The sequence below is a fragment of the Neomonachus schauinslandi genome, chromosome 9 (assembly GCF_002201575.2).
Source record: "Neomonachus schauinslandi chromosome 9, ASM220157v2, whole genome shotgun sequence".
Classification (NCBI taxonomy): domain Eukaryota; kingdom Metazoa; phylum Chordata; class Mammalia; order Carnivora; family Phocidae; genus Neomonachus; species Neomonachus schauinslandi.
In genome coordinates this window covers 117,523,392-117,542,298 of record NC_058411.1, presented here as the reverse complement: position 1 = coordinate 117,542,298, position 18,907 = coordinate 117,523,392, and the positions used below count along the sequence as shown (strand labels likewise).

The following is an 18,907-nucleotide window of genomic DNA, read 5'->3' as shown; positions in this document are numbered from 1 at the left end:
CCAGTTGACATAGCTAACAAGCCCATGTGGAGCTGTGCTGGGGAAGGACGGCCAGGTTCCTTTCTTTGTAAATTGTGCATGCTGGCCGTATGATTTGATTTCAGGAACTGTGACACAAAAACATTCATGTTATATGTTTTCTCCCTTTGTGTACCTTTCAGCTTCAAGATCAAGTTGGAGAAAGGAACAGTTATTCTTACAGATTCATCTGCTTCAACTATTATTCTCATTGGGAATGGACAATGGAATGTTTTCTAGCTTTATCATGATAAAAAACCTCCTTCTCTTTTGTATTTCCATGAACTTAGCCAGTCACTTTGGGTGAGTTACCATTTATGCTTTTATTTTATGGTTTTGGTGCACAAGTGCCTTTAAGAAACTTTGTTGACTAGTACATCAGCAAGCCCTCACTTGCATCTTTGCAGTCCCCTGCCCTTCCATTTGTTGTAAATAAATAGAGTCCTTGCCCTACCCCACGCTCTCATTTTGAGCAGGGCTGTGCCACGTGTGGGGTCTCTGAAGTGAGTCAGAGGAAAGAGGCAGATTATGTTTTCAGAAATGGAAGCAGAGGTGGTTTCAGAGTCAGCTGTGTTCTCTCCTACTCAGGTTAAAGCAAGATTCCTGAGTTCACATGCATGAAGGACACTTACTGATTGTTAGACAAGACTGTTCAATGTTTTGGTTGCCCTCCTTGGTTCCATTATGCAAAGGAATTGCCTTGAAAGCCAAATCCATACTATGTGGCATTGACAAGGACTTGCAGTGGTCCTGGCCTGAGCCAAAGGCCTTGAACAGCGGCCACCTGAATGCAGGTGCAGATACTAGGAACTACACGTATCTGAAGATCTGCAAGACACACTTGGGCATCAGGCATTATCGATTCCTTTAAGCTCTTTCACACTGACCTTTAGTATTGGCGTACTGATTACGATCCTTTTTTGTTTTGTTTTGTTTTCATCAAACTAGGGATAACCAACATTCCAGGCAAATGTTCTTATAGGTACTGATGTTCCTCCTCTCCTCCCTAAAATTGTTCTGGCTAATCAAAAGGATTATAACTTGAAGTTGATGGAGTATAATTAAGAAATTAAATTTCATGACAAAAGTTGCCAACCACTTGTTCTGTAAAAATCAGTTCTAAAGTTCCATAGTGTACTCCACACTCACGTAAATCATGGACGGATCTTGAGCACACAGTGGCTCTCCTACCCCCCAGAGACCCCTTCTCTCTGGCCAGTAAGGAGGACCCTCCCAAATACATGACATTCTCTGTCCTGTGGACATTTTCTGCTCTTCTGATCTTTCCAGGTCTCTACAGAAGAGAGAGACTGTGACCATCCCCAGGTGCCATGGCTGGTAAATGCCCACACTGGGACTGTAATCCAGGTCAGCCAGGGACATGCGCATCCCTCAGCACTGTGAGGGGGGCAGCACGTGCATGCTGACAAGCACAGGACATGCCTGTGCTGCAGCCCTTTCAGCCAGAGTACTCCCTTAGGACAGGGCATTCGTTGTTATTCTTGCCTTGCTGATCATCTTGACTTGACATCTCTCCTATTCTGCCTTCAATTTCCTTATCTGTTCAATGAAACTTTTCCTTTCCAAAGTCTCTCCCAGCTATAAAATCCTATAAACTGTGATGTTCCTGGTGTTCCCCTGAATGAAAACTTTGTAACTGAACTCATACACAGTACTCAGATTTCCAAGTTAATACATTAGGTAGTTAGTATGTTTACTGACATACTGCATCTATTTAGCAATATTTCAGAGGTGAGGAATATGCTAGGATTGGAAACATTTTCTTTTTAAGATTTTGGTCGAATATATTATCATGAATTTGCATTCTGTAGGCAAGAAGTTTCTACACTCCCTGGTGGCTGCAAGTCTGAAATATGAAGTAATGTGCATATATGGAGGTTAGCCATTAGATGCAGCTATGCTTTATTTCTTATTTAATTTGGTGGCTTTCTGAGGTCAACTTCAAAACAGAGACATAATTGTTATTTTCCAGAAGCTAACACTGAACAAGTGGTATAAGACCCTTCAACCTCCCTAGAGAATTAGCCGTGGGAGAAGTTTTGAATTTTAGATATATGCTCAACAGTCCATCCTAAAACAATGCCTACTAACTGCAGAAAATCTGGGAGACACAGAATATCACATAAAAAAAGAAAATGTCCTTAATTCCACCACACAGAAACAATCATCTTTTATATTTTGGTGTCTTCTTCCATTTGCTTCTATGCATATTTTTATACATTTGGGATCATATTGCACCTTCAGTTTCATACTGTGCTTTTTTCATGCTTTTTTTGTTATTACAGTTTCTTTAAAATATATGATTTAAAAATGGATGAATATTATTACAGTGCATGAATGCTTCATCATCTGCTACTTCTCTAATTTGGGGTGTTTACATTCTTTCTGATTATGCTGTTATAAATTTTCCTATAACGAACATATTTGGCTTTAACTGTTTTAAGTATTTGAGACCATTTCTATTAGAAGATATTCCTGTAAGTGGACTTTACATAAGGTTCCCTGAGTGCTTTTAACTCATGACCCTGTGTGTCCAGTTGGCATTCAGTGAAGTAGGGTCTCTAGCAAAGTGGAAAGGTAGGTTTCAAAAAGTCTGGCAAGCCGCAAAAGCCATTTTAACATCTGGGAGCACAAGTTTCTATTGATTTTCCTTCTTATACAAGGAGCCTTCTTATACAAGGTTCCTCTCACTTGCTTATTACTCTAAATGTACTTAAGAATGACTTTGTTAAATTGCAAAGAAACTTTCATAACACTCATTTGGCTTAAAATCTTGACAAAATAATAGCTATTACAATATGGAGCACGTATTGCTATGTTATCTGTTTTAGGTAAATCCTAAGAGGAACCTTAGGAGCTAAGCACCATTAGCCCAGTCTTATAGTCTGGGAAGGTAAGAGGGAGGGAGAGCTAAGCCAGCCAGGAACTGCTAGGATTTCTTACTTAGCACTCCTTAGTGATTGCTGCCCAGAGCTTGCTGGGCAGGTCTGAGTCAGACCAATCTATAGAGGAGGGGAACGTAATTCTGGAAGGCATTCTCTGCATTGGGGTAGAGAGAGTTTTCTGTTCTGAGATTAGGGGGGGAAAAGAGTGGTGGTAAGCTCTGTCATTTCCCCCTAAAGAAAGAATTTGTTTGATTGGGTTTCAGAGAAAGATGAAAGGGGATGCATGCAAGGCCCTAAATTTGAACATTTCGGGACAAGAGAAATACTGACTCCTGCAAATGTATGAAAGAAACCAGACAACTGGTGGAGGGTAAACAGGGTTACAGAAGACCAGTCAGGGAGCAAAAGGAAAGAGGCAAATGTGAGCTTTTGTGCATATAGTCAGTGTTTGTGACAAGTATGTGGATTTGGCAATCAGAAAATTTATAAATGTGATAAGTAAAATATATTTGGTGACTATATAAGATAATTAATGTGAAATTGCTTTGAAAATATACAAGTATTATTTCTTTTGCTTCTCCCGATTTGATCAGAGTCACCAGCAGCTCATTTTCAATAGCCTTTATAATTCTTTTATTGGTTTTAAGTTATATAACAGAGCATGAGTCAAACATATAATGGGACAGAGGCCTTATTTGACTGTCAGCCTTATGCTATGTCACATTTAGAGATGTGGTATTATTTGAAGCATTATAATTATTTTAACAAAACCAGTAATCAGAAGTACACGGTATCGAAAAAGTAGCACAGAAACGATACTTGAATCAATGTAATGTTCAAATACATAATATTAAATTTAAACTGGAATTAATTTATTATCATTTGAAAAATCACACTTCATTGGACTTGACTGACCAGTGATAATTATAAGATAAATTTGAGGATTATCAACTTAATAATAAGGTAAAATCTGTTTCCATTCATTTATTTGTATTAAATATATTTTAAGGGTTTATCTATTGGAAAAGAAAAACTGCATTAACATTTTATTCCATGGGAGCTACTATTTAAATATACTTTAGAAACCATGTTTTATAATTAGCAATTAAAAGCAGATTCTTGTAGAAGTAACTTATGAACACGAACAGATAAAGTTATTCTTTATCTGTCTATATGAGTATGCTAACCTGGACCTTTGGTTTCATGAAGAGAGCTTTCTCATACACTCTCTCAAGGACGGTTCTTTTCTTTTAACTGGAGCAGAAAGTACGTTCTCTCTGAATCATTCAAGTACTTACAATGTCTTTTTAAATGGCAAGTTCTCTCTTGTGAATCCCCAGTTGGCAAGTTCTTCCTGCACTGTAGCTGCAGGTTCATGAGGCCCAGGACAAACGGCCATTGTAACAATTATAAAAACACATGGAAGCATCACCTAAGCAGTTAGGACACCTGCAGGTGGTGGGACATCTAAGTGGAGGCCCCAGGGATGGCCAGAGATCAGAAAGGTAGTTCTCCCATATAGCAAAAATTTTAGGTGACTAGGACCTTGCTACAGGGTAATACCCAACATTTTTTTAAGGTACCGAAAAAAAAAAATACTTCCAAATTATATGCTTTAGAGAGGAAACTTTTAGCATGTTCATCATGCCAACAGGCAGTGAGCTAAGCAAAGCTTAGAAGGACAGTTGGCCAGCGCTGACCCAGCCGACCCGGTCTGGCAATCAGCTCCAAGATGAGTCACTGGCTTGGTTCAAGGGGAGAAGGAGAATGTGGGCTTTTGGATTTTTACAAAGGTGCAATTGCATAACATACATATTTTAATTGGTGTGAATTTCAGAGGAAAATATTAGAATCAAAAGTGAAAAGAAATCTTATAGAACTCTGTTGGTAGCAACAGTAATTAACAGTATTTATGTGGGTATATCTCAATTTGTAGAAGGCCATTTCAAAAAATGTACTATTTAATTTTCTACTACAAAAAAACTCCTTTTGTAGATGAAAAGAGTTCAGGCTGAAGAGCATAGGGAATTGGGTCTAAATTTCATGGAAAGTGGGAGAATCAGGATCTGTATCGGGGGTCAGGGCCTGGGTCAGTGTTCTCCATTGTAGGGCCTTCTCCAGAATGTCCTGATATGTCGGGTGCAGTCTAAAGGGAAAGAATGGGGGTGGAAATCTATACATCAGAAACAAAACAACGTCCTAATCTAGAACTCAGATAACACCGTTCTAAAGATAGTGTGTCTACCACTGCTTGAATAAAATCAAACACAAAATATGTCCTATGAAATAAAATATTATAGAGAAGTGGTCATGTGAGGAAAAGAAAGATATGCTAGGAAACAAGCTTTAGCGGTTCATTGAAAACTCTATTTTATTTGTATTTATTTAACAATTCATTTCAAGATCAAAAAGCAAACCTAAAAATAAATTAAATCCACGACCAGATCATTTTCAGTTTTAACAAACAAAAAAATTGGGCCATCGCTGTACAATCGAATTGGTTCCTGTTTTAGGACCCCTGTCAAGTGTATAGGGATAGCGCCACGTATCACTTTGACAGAGCGCAGTCAGGCTGCTCTGATCCCTGTTGCTGCACACTTGCTGTGTGGCTACAGAAGAATTTCTAAACCTGCCTGCGACTCAGTTTCCTAATCTCAAAGTGGAGTTAATAATGGATCCCACGTCACAGGGCTGATGTGGAGGATACGTTGCTGAATGTATGCTAAATGCTGAATTAAGGCCAGGTAGGGAGGGGGTGCTAAGTGTAGGCTAGCTATCTTTTCAGATGTTGTGACCAGGAGGCACCCAAGGTTTACTAGACCAACAGGGCAAGCACGGTGCTGGGCCCAGGGCCAGAGCACGGCAAAGTCAATAACCTTAATCATGTCTGCAGGGTCTCCCTTGCCATTTAAAGTAGCACACCCACAGTCACAGACTGGGATTAGGGTGTGAGTATCACAAAGGACGTCGCCTTGCTGCTGCATCAGTGTGCCAGGCACTGTTCTAGGTGCTGAGATCCTGCAGTGGGCAGAGTAGAGCCTGCCTGCAAGGACGGTGCATTCTCCTGTGCAGTGAACAAATACATGTCAGTTGGGACACAATTGTTATGAAGAAACATTCAGAGTAAGAGACAGTGAATGTGCTGGAGACAGATGCCTTAGCAAATATCTGAGGGAAGTGAGGACATGAGCACTGCTATGTGGAGAAGGTTGAACAGGTGAGAGGAACAGCAAATGCACTGACATGCATGGCATGGAGGGGACAACAAGAGCAGTGTAAGGAAGGGGAAGATAGGGAGGAGGCATAATCAGAGAGGCAGTGGGGAGGGGAGAGGGTCAGATAGTGGAAGGCCTTGTAGGCCATGCTAGGTAGTACCAGGAAGAGCAGTTGGCTGTTATTTTGTAGGTCAAAGAGGGTCTTTGAGTGGTTTTAAGTAGGAGTGAAGTATGATCCAATTGAGATGTGACAATAATGTGACTTAAAGTTTAAAGGTTGCTCTGGCTGCGGAGTGGAGGATAGAATAGAATCTGGGGTGGGGGTGGTTAGTAAAGGAAGGAGCAGTGAGGGCAGTTGAGAGGACAATGCAGCGACTCAGGGGAGGGATGATTTCGGACAGCAGGATTTGTTGATGGGTTGATATGGACATGAAAGAAAGGAGTCAAGGATGACACCCCCTGCCCCTAGGTATTTGACCTAAGAACATGATGGGTTCAATTGCCTATCATTGAGTTGGAGAAGACAGCAGGAGAAAAAGTTTTTGCAAAAATCCTGAGTGCAGTTATGGACATGTTAAGCCCTGTTAGATATCCAAGGGTCCAGACAGGCTCTTGGACATAGAAGTCCAGAGGTCAGAAAAAGCCTGGGCCTGGAAACATGAATTTCACGTCTTTCATCTATAAGCCATTAGATTGGATGAGATCAATTAGGATTGATTGTGAACTAAATAAAGGTCCCTGGACTGTGCCCTAAGTTTAGGAAGGTAAGGGGGTGAGGGCAAGCAAGAGGAGGAGGCCAGTGAATATAGGGTAGCATCCTGAGGCCAGGTGGAGGAACTGTTGTAAGAAGGGAGACATGGTCAGATGAGGACTGAGACTCGATCGTCAGATTTGGCAGTGTTCAGTAACCTCCAGAAGAGAGGCTCCTTTGGGATGCAGGCAGTGAAAGCCAGACTGGAGTGGGTCCAGGAGAACAGAGAAGAGGCAGCAGAGGTTTCTAGTGTAGACAACTCTTCAGCGAGTTTTGAAAAGAGAGGCAAAGAATGGAAAAATAACTGGAAGGGAATATAAGGTGAATGAGAGATGTTTTAAAGACCTGCTATGTTACAGCAGATGTAATTACTGATGGGAATGATTAAGGAAGGAGAGAAAACTACGTGAGATAAACACCAGGATGGTTTGTGTGCAGCATAATCACACATATGGGGCATCAAGTGTGGTTGGGGAGAGTCTAGGGAAGTGTGGGTAGGGTTAGATGAAGGGGGTGTGGCCTGCTAGATGGGAGACCTGTGTTTTACCTTGTAAGCTGTAGGATTCTGAGCTGCGCTGCAGTGATAGGGATAATGTGCAATGGAAATTTCGGGAAAACATCACAAAATGGTGCCACTTAGAGGTACTTATTTAATGAGCTGAAAGTGACAAGCAAATAACCTGATCTATTTCTCAGAAGTAATTAAATACTGGGGAAAGAATGCAGAAATGCAATTTAAGAAGACAGAGAAGCTGCCACTTAAAAGCAATCTAGTTCAGTTCCCAAAGTAAGTTCATTGCCATTATTGATCCCATTTTATGTAAATCAAAAATGGCTGTCAACATAAACAGAGATAATATCACCAAGAAATGCATCACGCCTCGCCTTCAGTAGCAACATTTGTGGTACAGTTCTCAATTAGCAATAATCGCGCCTCGGATAAACCTCATTGGCTACGATACTGCCATTGCGCAAAGCTTATGGTACAGTTCTCAACAGATTTTTCTAAACCCCAGAAATGATGACATAACTGTTGAACTTGTATTCTTTTAAGTGCCAAAATAAGACACCCTCAGGTATCACCTGATAAAATGAAGTACCTTTAAAGCTGGAATCCGCAGCATATTTTTATTACTATCATTATTATCGTTAGAAATTATAATACTGATAGATAAATAGATAAAGTTATGTTGGAGTAAAATCCTTCACAGTTCCTCAAAAAGAAACTTACTCTGACATTGAACTAATAATATAACTCCCCTTTCAAATAATGCATGGATTCTACTGCAGGGTTAACTCTGTGTGGTAACTGGCTAATTTGGGTGATAGCTTGCTTGGGATTCCCTATCCTGCTGTATTCAGACCTCTCCCTGCGTCCCCCCTCAGAAACCTTGCTGATGGCTCCATCCATCCCCATCTCTGTCACCACTGCTGTGGTCTGAGTAACTGGCCTCTATACCTCTGGCCTTGCCCCTGCCAAGTCCATCATCCACAAAGTGCCCAAGGGCCACAAGAAAAGAAAGTGCACCCTGTTTAAATGCTTTGAAGCTCCCACTACCTTCAGGACTGACCCTAGGAGTACAGCATATGGCATGTGAAGTCCTTTATGGTTTAATGTGTGCTATCTCTCCACTGACATGCATTACTTCACTCACCAAGGTTCTTTCTTAACTTCTGCAGGCATCATTGTTTTCTTTCCCAAGGCCACTGCTCACAACCCCTTCAACATTCCCTTCTTTGGCTTGAGACTCAATTCTCATGCTTAAAAGCTCAGGTCGGTTCTCTTTTCTGCTAGCTCTGGACAGAGCTCCGTCTTTTTTCTTTGGGTTCCTAGAATGTCTTGTGTATCACGTAGATCCCCATACTTACCGTGTTCTATTGAAATACTCTGTGAATATGACTGATTCTTTTAGAACACAGCTGTGTCCTACAGGTTGGGGATACTATCTTTGTCATCTTCACATACCCAGTACTCACCACAATACCAGATACATATGTGGTTGACATCCAAAATACGTTGTTGAGCTGAGCTGTTGGAATAAGCCCTGAGCCCAAGTATATAGCCTCTTAAAGACATAATGGGGGAGGGAAGCTCTCTGATGCATTTAGAGTCACTCTGGCAGTTGGCTTACAGGGCAGCCTCTTCATTGGTAATCTGGGTAGGCCCAGAGCCACCATGGCGGCACATGAAGATCACTTGGGGACCTTAAAAAAATACTGGTCCTTATTTCTCCTGAATCAATTAAAGCCAAGTCTCTAGGACCCAGAAATCAGAAAGAGTTAATGTAGGAGTCCAGAATCAAATGCCTTGAAAAAGCCAGATATAAGACAAGGGGGGGGGGGGGGTGGAGGGGGAATTTACACAGTTGCAAGAGTTTACCCTTTCTGAAGACATTCATATTTATTTTTCTTAAACACTCTGTTAAATCCATTAGTAGACCAAATTTCTTGGGCTTCTCATTCCCCACTGCACCTCATCTGAAGTCCCTGAATGACCCAGAACTTCAAGTCTGATGGAGTGCCACTGACAGCTTTTTGAGAAGCCCTTCCATACCTCTGAGCTTCACTCTGCTGTCCTACTGCCCACCCATGTCCCTGGGCATTTCACAGCCACTGCCTTCCTTTCTCAGCTTAGAATATGGGGCTCCATGGCCTTATTTCCTTATTTTTCAAACTAAAATCATTGTAAAAGAGTTTAAGTTTAGTGATCAAGTCCTTGTGTCTTTTGTATGGACCAATATTTGAGCAAGGAAATCTCAGGATGTTTTAAGAAGAATGGTTGGTTCTACATTTCCTTTATTTTATTTTTAAAAGATTTTATTTATATGAGAGAGAGAGCACGAGTGGTGAGAGGGGCAGAGGGAGAAGCAGACTCCCCACTAAGCAGGGAGCCTGATGTGGGGCTCGATCCCAGGACCCTGAGATCATGACCTGAGCTGCAGGCAGATGTTTAAGCGACTGAGCCACCTAGGCGCCCCCTACATTTCCTTTATGATCCCCTTTCTAGAGCATCAGTAATCTGGCAGTGTTGGAACTATTCACATGAACTAGATGTGACATGTTTTTGTAGACAAAATGCACTAAATATAAGGAAACAGTTCATATTTTAGGAGAACCTAGTTAATTAGGATTAATACTGAAGGGTCAGCCACCAAACTTTTCAAATATTTCTAGTATGTCCAAGGCTATGGTCAATAATAATGGGGATCTGGTCTCAGCTCACGAAAATCCACTCCCCCAGAGAGCTGAGCCTTTAGCTTATCCTTGAAGCAACTGTGTACTCACAGTTAACCTAAGGATCAGCAGAGCTCCTTGGTTAAAGTCAATACATTTAAGAAAAACTGAATTGGAATGTCGGCCAGCTCGAGCCTACCTTCTGAACCTAAATGGAGTGAGCGTTCAAAGAGATGAGGGCGTCTTGTGTTTCCATCTGGAGGGAGGCCTCATAAGATGTAACTGTTTATTATTGCTCACTGAAGGCATAGCCCAGTGTTTTTGTATTATTTTTCAAGCGGTTTCAACTAACCACAATGCAACAAAGCAAACTGAAGTTACTCTGTACCTTAGAAGTAGTCCTTAAAGATTATGCACCTTGAGAGAGGCACAAGTAAGTTTGCCAAATAGCTGTGAGATTCTCCTGTGTGCAGTCATATCACATGCATTCTGTGAGACAGGAAGGGCCTGCAAATTAACCATTTTTGAGGATGATCTGTGACCTCAGAGGGCTTCCCAGTTGTTCCTGAGAGAAAACTTCAACTCCTGACCTGACAAGCATTTTCAGAGATTCTCTTAGAATTTGTTTCCTACCTCCTAGGTCCTAACTTCTGTAAATACAGAGAAGTCATAGCAAATCTCCAGCCATGGCCTCTATTGTAAATAGGCCCACAGATAATTACAAGATAGGGCAAATATTGAAATTGATCAATAAATGGAAGGTGAGATTTGGAATTCTTAAGCCTTGCATTCATTGCATTGCTATTGGCAATGATTTGGGTATTTGTGAAGTAGGATTCAGAGCCAGACGGGCTGGTGTTTCTTTGAAACTGTGGTGAAGCAGAAGGAACACCAGAGGGCCAAGGGAAGCAGTGGTCATGGAGATGACCCCTACAAGTACACAGTGTCTGGAACATCTTGGATGGTCAGTGATGTAGTCAAGGTTTGTCTCCTAACAGCCAGGGCTGTTCAGATCAAAGGTAACTTAAGAACACTTCACAACAGATAATAAACAGCTTAGAAAAATATACTTGAAACATTGATATCCTTTTTCTTTTCTCTTTTTCTGATCCATAGTGATATTTTTATTTTTTAATTAAAAAATTGAGATATAATTGATTATATAATGTGTTGATTTGATACATTTATATATTACAGTGTGATTACCACTGTAGCCTTAGCTAACACCTCTATCATTTCACATAATTATCATTTCTTCTGGGACACCTGGGTGGCTCAGTCGGTTAAGCATCTGCCTTCGGCTCAGGTCATGATCCCAGGGTCCTGGGATTGAGCCCCGTGTCGGGCTCCCTGCTCAGTGGGGAGCCTGTTTCTCCCTCTCCTTCTGCCTGCCGCTCCCCCTGCTTGTACCCTCTCTCTCTCTGTCTAATGAATAAATTTTTTTTAATTATCATTTCTTTTTCATGGTGAAGGCATTTAAGATTGAATCTTTTAGCAATTTTGAAGTTTATAATACAATACTATTAACTGTAATCACTATACTGTGCATTAGATCTCCAGAACTTATTCATCTTCTAGTTACAAGTTTGTACTCTTTGACCAACATCCCCAGAATCCCCCACACCTAACCCCTGCTAACTGCCATTCTACTTTCTATTTCTGCAAATTTGTCTTTTTTAGATTACACAAGGAAGTGATATGCTTTTTCTGCTAGTGTGCATGCTCTCCCCTAAGTTAAAGAGCCAGTGAAGCCCCCCCCAACCAGACACTTAGACATAGCCTAAAATTAAATAACCAAACTTTTTGATAAGAGTTATGAATACCATAAGAAGTGGACAGTGAGGCCAGATTTAGTTTGAGCAGTTTACTTAACTGGGCAAGTACAAAATGTCACTGTTTTCTTTCTCTCACAAATCCAGGGGACAGCATTAAGGCCTTTTGTCCTGGTATTAGGTCTGTGAGGCTGAGTGCTTCATCATTCTAAAGTGTTGAACTACAGTGGATGTCAGAGAAAAGGGAATTTAATATTTTCAAACACTAAGTCACAGAGTAAAAAAATTGTGTCTGTGGGCTGCATACGAACAGGACTGAATTTTAGCTTGTTAGAGTTTCAACTATATGCTTAATGATGATGTGAAAATTAGATCAAAAGAACTTTATCCTCTCTCATTCAAAAGGGAATAGCTTCAGAGCAGTAAAGAATTGATCTGTTTAGATGCAATCAATACAAATGACTGAGTTTCAAGAACTGGGTGAGGCAAGCATACATCGATTCTGCCCTCAGCATCCAACCGCTGATGGGTGGTCTCACCCTCATTTCAGACAATTTATGGAAAAGAAATTGCCATTAGTAGAGCTCAGGTACCATAGGAGGCATGTTAGGGAAATTCCAGGGATCTCCTGTTTTTCTCCCAAGTGCCTGGGGTGCTAACTTCTTGGGACTCACAGCTGGCTTTCAGCTGCATGAGTTCTACTTGAAGCCAAGCCGTATGTGTAGGTTGAGTTCTTGGTAATTCCAAACATCTTGCTTTTTGCAACATTTGAAAGCAGCTCTAGAAACCTGTGGTGGGATCCATGTTCTTGAGGTGTATTACCATCTTCTAGACTTAGGACTTTCTTTCCCCCAAAATAACTTCCTCAGCTTGCCCCCATCTGCTCAGGGCAGTTTCTCATTTCCAGCTGCTGCAGATCATCTACACAAAGTTTTGGGGCCTGGATAACTGCACTGAATTGGACAAACCAGAACTGTTCTTGGTTTTTCTTGGAAGGTTCAGCCTACTCTTCTTGGGCTTTTAATGTAAGTCTGACATGCTGGGTCATTCAGAATACTGTGCTTCCTGAGTCCCTGATCTGAGGTGATGCTGAGTAAACCCTAATAAGGATTTTCAGACTGGTCTTTATAATTCATGGCCCCTGGGTCATGTGCCTTGGCTGGAGCTGAATGTGCCAGCAACAAGCAGTGCTGATGAGTGAGGAAGCCCAGAGACCTGTCACAAACTTGATTGTTTCTGTCTCCACGTGCTCTAATTCTGGCATACCGCTCATGGCACGAATGCTCCCAATTAGGGATGCAGTGAAATTTGGGCCTACCAGTCTTTCAAATTGCGTCACTTTTGAACATCCTCTCCACACCCCACTGCTCATTACAGATGATTCATTAACAATATGAAGACTCAGTTTTTCTGTGTTTAAACCAAACTTCTGAACTCCCCTAGGAGTGGATGAGGTTCTGCTAGTCTATGTGGAGTGGCTAATGTTTTTAAAATGGCTATAATCTTAATATAAACTGTGCCTCAGAATCAGGGAAAGATGGATTTTGAGCATCATGTTAGGTTGATGGATGACCAGCCCAGAGCCAGCACACTCTGGAAATTCAAGAATTAAGGCTTGTCTATGAAAAACAATAGCCTAGATTAGTAGAGGAGATGGTTTTCAGGTGCCCTCTCTGCAAGACAAGTCACCATAGCATTTTCTGGTTTCTATATTTTGAGAAGAATTTGTAAAAAATACTTAATGCAAGTTTGAATTCTTGTTTCTCTGTTTAAAAGCTTTTCACAGATGCCAACCAGTTCAGTAAAAGATGAGACCAATGACAACATCACAATATTTACCAGGATCTTGGATGGGCTTTTGGATGGCTATGACAATAGACTGCGGCCTGGCCTTGGAGGTGAGTAGGTTCTCCTTAGCTGCAGCCCACTAAGTGCATGCTTAAACTCAGTCTCAAGCTCACACTGCTGTGATTCAGACAATTCATTCAAGAGTTCCTTACCAGGAGTTTGAACTGATGGTTTTGCAAAGGCTCCTGCATCCTTTATTGTCATTTCCCAGGTACAAAAAGCTGGGGGATGTGGTCTCTCTGCAAACTCCCTTTTCCTCAGAAAATCTATCCATTCTGCTTTGCTTAGGGAGGAACCAGTTCTTAAGTGTTACTAAAGCCAAGATTACCTTATGTTAAGAAATAATGCATAATCAACTGCCTACTCTTGTATTGATGCAAATCCTTTTCACAAATCCACTGTTTAATGCAATTGCTCTTTACATCTTTATATATTATGTTTAACTTTTTCACTAGGACCATAATCATTGTATTTACTTTAACCCCTGGAAGTTGATAAAAATAAGTGGATAGCAAAATGCGCTCTCAGGGCACAATTAGAACAGCTTAATTTTGTGCGGAGACTCATGTGCTGTTTCCAGGCATGTGCAGTGCACTTGTCTCTAGTTGATTTAGTTGTGGTGCATTTGAACTTGTTCCATTAGGTAAGTCAGAGACCCTCTAGCAACTACATTCCTAGAGGAAAAAGTTATTTTCCATTATTGCATTTTTAACAGGGAGATTCACTTAAAGCATGAATTGCCATTCTCTACCTTTTTGGCAAGAAAAGTCCACAAAGCCTCCTTGACACTGTCTTACTCCACCCTCCGAGTTATGCCCCGGGCCTCTTATGTCTAGCAGCCCCTGTCCCTTTGAACACATCCACAAGGATCAAAGCATGTAGAGATCCAGTGAGTTGTTGCTATACAATATTCTCTCATCCACTCAGCATGTGGCACACTTCTATGGGGCAGGATCCTGAGAACACCACAGAGAGCCAAAGGAGCTGCCTGTTGGGGCTAGAATCTCAGTGGGCACCGAAAGCACACAGCATCATACTAACACCTACACACACTTAACTACACACCATGCACATATATGATTACCACGCAACGAGATGTCCAGAGAAAAAAGTCCCCCTCTCCCCCCACCCCGGCCCCCCAGCTGTGACTCAACAATGCTACCAGTGGTGTGGCATTATTTATAGTGAACTGTAGTATACTGTGAATGGTCCCCATTCATGACCACAGGGGGTACAGGGCCTGGGTGATGCCCAGGGAACACACACTTCCCCCCAATATTATTAGCTACTTGGATTGCTTTATAAATTTAATAATTGTAACTGATATAATAGTCTGTCATGGTAGAAATTTCTAACAATTCAAAATGCAACATAAGGTAAGATGGGTCTTCTCAAGCGGTCCTGTCCCAGGCCACACTGTGGACACCTTCTCATACGGCCTTTCCCCAGAGACCACCCAGTGCTGCAGTTTTGACTAGACATTCCTTCAGATCTTATCCCCTCATCAAAACTGCCTAACCCTTTCAAAAGCCGGAGATTGTCGAGAGCGGGTATCGCATTGTGAGGTTGGGAGTATTGTTCAGGTTTAGGGAGGAGGAAACTAAAACCCAGGATCCCTTTCCCATCTGTTGAGGACAGATTCTCACGGGGCAAGAAGTACAGTGAGAGCCAACACCCTTTCCTTACACGATGGGCATTTTATTTCCTGCTATAGTTCCGAGCAGTTTGGCTTCATTTGGTGTTTGTCAAGTTTTCCAAATTCAACAAACACATTATCAAAGCCCCGTGATTGCCAAGAGTGAAACCGGTTCCTAGACTGAGGACGTGCAGACGCTGTGATGGGTGGTTCCATGTGAGCTCCAGCCCAGGCAGGAACCTGTGTCTGTGTTTCAGAGCGAATCACGCAGGTGAGGACGGACATCTACGTCACCAGCTTCGGCCCGGTCTCCGACACGGAAATGGTAGGTCTCAGGGCACAGCCCCGCCCAGACCGTTCTAAATAGGCCCTGAACCAGCTCCCCTGAGGGCCTTCGCTACTGACACATCACCCGGTTGCCTTCCTTTGCATTAGGAATATACCATAGACGTGTTTTTCCGACAAAGCTGGAAAGATGAAAGGCTTCGGTTCAAAGGGCCCATGCAGCGCCTCCCTCTCAACAATCTTCTTGCCAGCAAAATCTGGACCCCAGACACGTTCTTCCACAACGGGAAAAAGTCCATCGCCCACAACATGACCACACCCAACAAGCTGCTGAGGCTGGAGGACGACGGCACGCTGCTCTACACCATGCGGTGAGCACGCACAGCTGCGGGGAGAGGACGCAGCGTCCAGGGCCGAGGGGGTGCAGCCGGCCGCGCGACTGGCCAGGGCGCAGCACGGGGCCCGCGCCCCCGCCTGTCCTGCCCCGAGGGTCCCACAGCCTCGTGGGGTCAAAGAGTGCTTCGAGTTGGTGAGCACGTGCGGTTTGGGGTAGTTTTTAACCCTTTGCCTGTCCATTCTGGTGTCCCTGTGGATTATTTACCTGAGCTGCTATAGGTCCGTGTGTTTGCGATCTATACTTGTTGGTTCAAGATAGAAAGCATCTTTGGAATAGTGACCTAGGTAATGGAAGTTAGGGAAAATTTATTTTATACAAATTTTATTTTAAAAGCTCTAAGGAGAATTTTTTTTTTATTGCAGTTGTGCACCCTTGTAAATTTTAAAAGCCCATTTCTTATATGTTTTGATAACATTCCAATGCTGAGGTTAAATTTTAGTATTTCTAATTTAAAATGATCAGTAGTCATTTTTTAAATTCTGAATTATTCATTACATTTGAGTAAATCAATACATTGGCAGCGAGAAAGGCTCCTTTATAGCTTTTCAGTTTCCATGGTGGGTCTAAGTATTTCTAAAAAAGATTTTTTTTTAATTTAAAAAAAAGCACTAAAGCTAAGTTAAATTTAAAAAAAAAAACCAGCATATATTTGTATGGGCATTATTGGAATTTCTCTCTCCACCTAACTTATAAACTATGTTTGAAAGAAGTAATCATAGTGGAAATAACACTGATGCTGTCATCTTCTGAGGCTACATGCCCTAACATATGTTCTGAGGAATGTTTTGACACATTGTGTCCCAGACCTATTTGACAATAGATCTCGATTTTTCTTGTAACAGTCCAATAAGGATTCTGATAAATGAGCCTATAATACACACCTTAGCATTTTGTACTATTTCTCACCCTTTCCTTTTCCCTACATTGGTCTTGAACATGTTTTGCCCATGGATGGAAACATGAGTTGTGAACATCAGTGCCCTGGGACAGCACATTCTTCATGCAGAGAAGTATTTTGAAAAGCTACAAAATATCTCAAGTGTTGAAAATTAGTCCTTGGTCATCATTCTTGTAAAAGGGAGTCAGTCTGTGCAGTGAATCCAAGGGTACTTTGTTCAGCCTTGTGAACAAAGAGCAGGTGTGGGGAGAGTCCCAGGTCTTGGAAGATGCTGGTTGGGATGAATGATTGGATGCCATTAATGTGGGGGCACCATTGAGCCTGCTGTTTGCCTTCATTCTGTTCATAGAATAAAAATGCCTCTAGTCCCCACAGATTATTGACCTTGAGTCACATCTGGTTTCTAACACTGAAAGAGTGTATTTAGGCCCAAGACAGCGGGACGCTTTAATCTTGTGCATCATTTCTTGAACAGGGTTAGGTAGGCCCCCTGTTTAGAAGGGAAGGGGCAGCAGAGGGGCCTCTTACTGAGTGTCTACGGACCTGGCAACTTCACAAACAGCCTGGCCACTACATGATACCATTTCCATTAACCAACAAAGAGAATGAGGCTCAGAGAGGTTTGGTAATCAGCCTAAGGTCACACAGCTAGTGAGAAAGGCAGCAGGAATTTGAATTCAGCTCTAAGCAATTTCCTTGTTTGATCCACCACACTTGAAAATTGGAGGATGCAGCATTACTAGACATATACTAGCCTTTTTCTTATTCTTGTCAAATGTTATGCCCAGAAGGAAGATGGTGAGAGCCGAAGCAACTTGTCAGCAGTAATTTTTCCTTGTTTATGCAGAAGAAGTCTGCTAATGATTTGCAAAGTTGATAATGAGTTTTCTTTTTTAGTCATATACATTTGGAAAGTGTACATAGTTCCACTTGAAAGTGCTATGAATTTTATGTGATAGAACTATAGCTATAATTTGATAGCATTTTACCTGTTGATTTAGCAAAGACGGTGTGATAGGACTAATCACACAGCTGTTGGTGTCTCAGTGCCCCCACCTTGTCATTGTCAGAGCCTTTCTGTTTGGCATTTGGGTCACTCCTGTCAAGCCTTGCAAAAACAATGATATACTTAGATCTGGTAATTCCCATGTAATGTCCATCTTAAGGAAATAATTAGGAATATAGATTAAGCTTTATGCACAAAGATTTCTATTATTATGTTACTTGTGATATCAAACATTGGAAGGAATCTGAAAAATGGGCATTTTCCAACTAAAACTATTTTTACTTTATTTTTAGGAGAGAGAGCGTGAATGTGCAGGGACGGGGCAGAGGGAAAGGGAGAGAGAGAATCTTAAGTAGGCTCCACGCCCAGCACAGAGCCTGATCTCACGACCCTGAGATCGTGATTTAAGCCAAAACCAAGAATCGGAAGCTTACCTGACTGAACCAGCCAGGCACCCCTGTTTTTACATTTTTATCCAGACTTTGGACCTAATGAAAAAGATGAAATATGAAAGTGTAGAACATACTGGGGTTCATGTGATGCACTGAGACAAATGTCTAATAAAATACTGTCACCAACTTCTAAAAAGTAACTCCGTAAAGATTATGGTACGTGGATGGGGTTTATTTGTGTAAAATCCCCACCATGCTCCAGAGATCATTTAAAGTAGCATTCAAAGATAACACACAGTTCTTACGATGGGATTCTTTAAATAGGTGATTCCAAAGAAGCCAAGGGAACATAAGCTATTGCTGTCATTTGCTCCCAAAATATCTGCCAAAAAGTCATAGGTGCTTGCCTGGAAGTCATTGCCAATTTTGGTTCTGAAGAACTTTCTACCACCGATGGGTTATCTGCTTATAGGATATAAAGGTAAAAATCATCAGTCGCTCAGGATAATTCCATAGAAAGCAACAAACATTTCCGGTTGGACGCTCAAGGAGATGACACTTACAGAGTACTGAACAATTTGTTGAGGACAGTCTTTCAACAAACAGAGT

At 41.7% G+C, this 18,907-nt stretch overlaps 1 protein-coding gene and 1 pseudogene across 1 annotated transcript in view; one reads left to right on the top strand and one right to left on the bottom strand.

Moving 5' to 3' along the window:
• The window catches only part of GABRA5 (gamma-aminobutyric acid type A receptor subunit alpha5), an 85,878-nt gene that overhangs the window by 1,556 nt on the left and 65,415 nt on the right, over window positions 1-18,907 (top strand). Inside the window, exons 2-5 of the mRNA XM_021680472.2 lie at window positions 162-321; window positions 13,613-13,734; window positions 15,578-15,645; window positions 15,756-15,976. Coding sequence (XP_021536147.1) covers window positions 236-321; window positions 13,613-13,734; window positions 15,578-15,645; window positions 15,756-15,976 — 497 coding nt within the window. The 5' untranslated portion in view covers window positions 162-235. The remainder of the gene's footprint in view (window positions 1-161; window positions 322-13,612; window positions 13,735-15,577; window positions 15,646-15,755; window positions 15,977-18,907) is intronic.
• LOC123325977 lies at window positions 7,702-7,869 on the bottom strand (annotated as a pseudogene).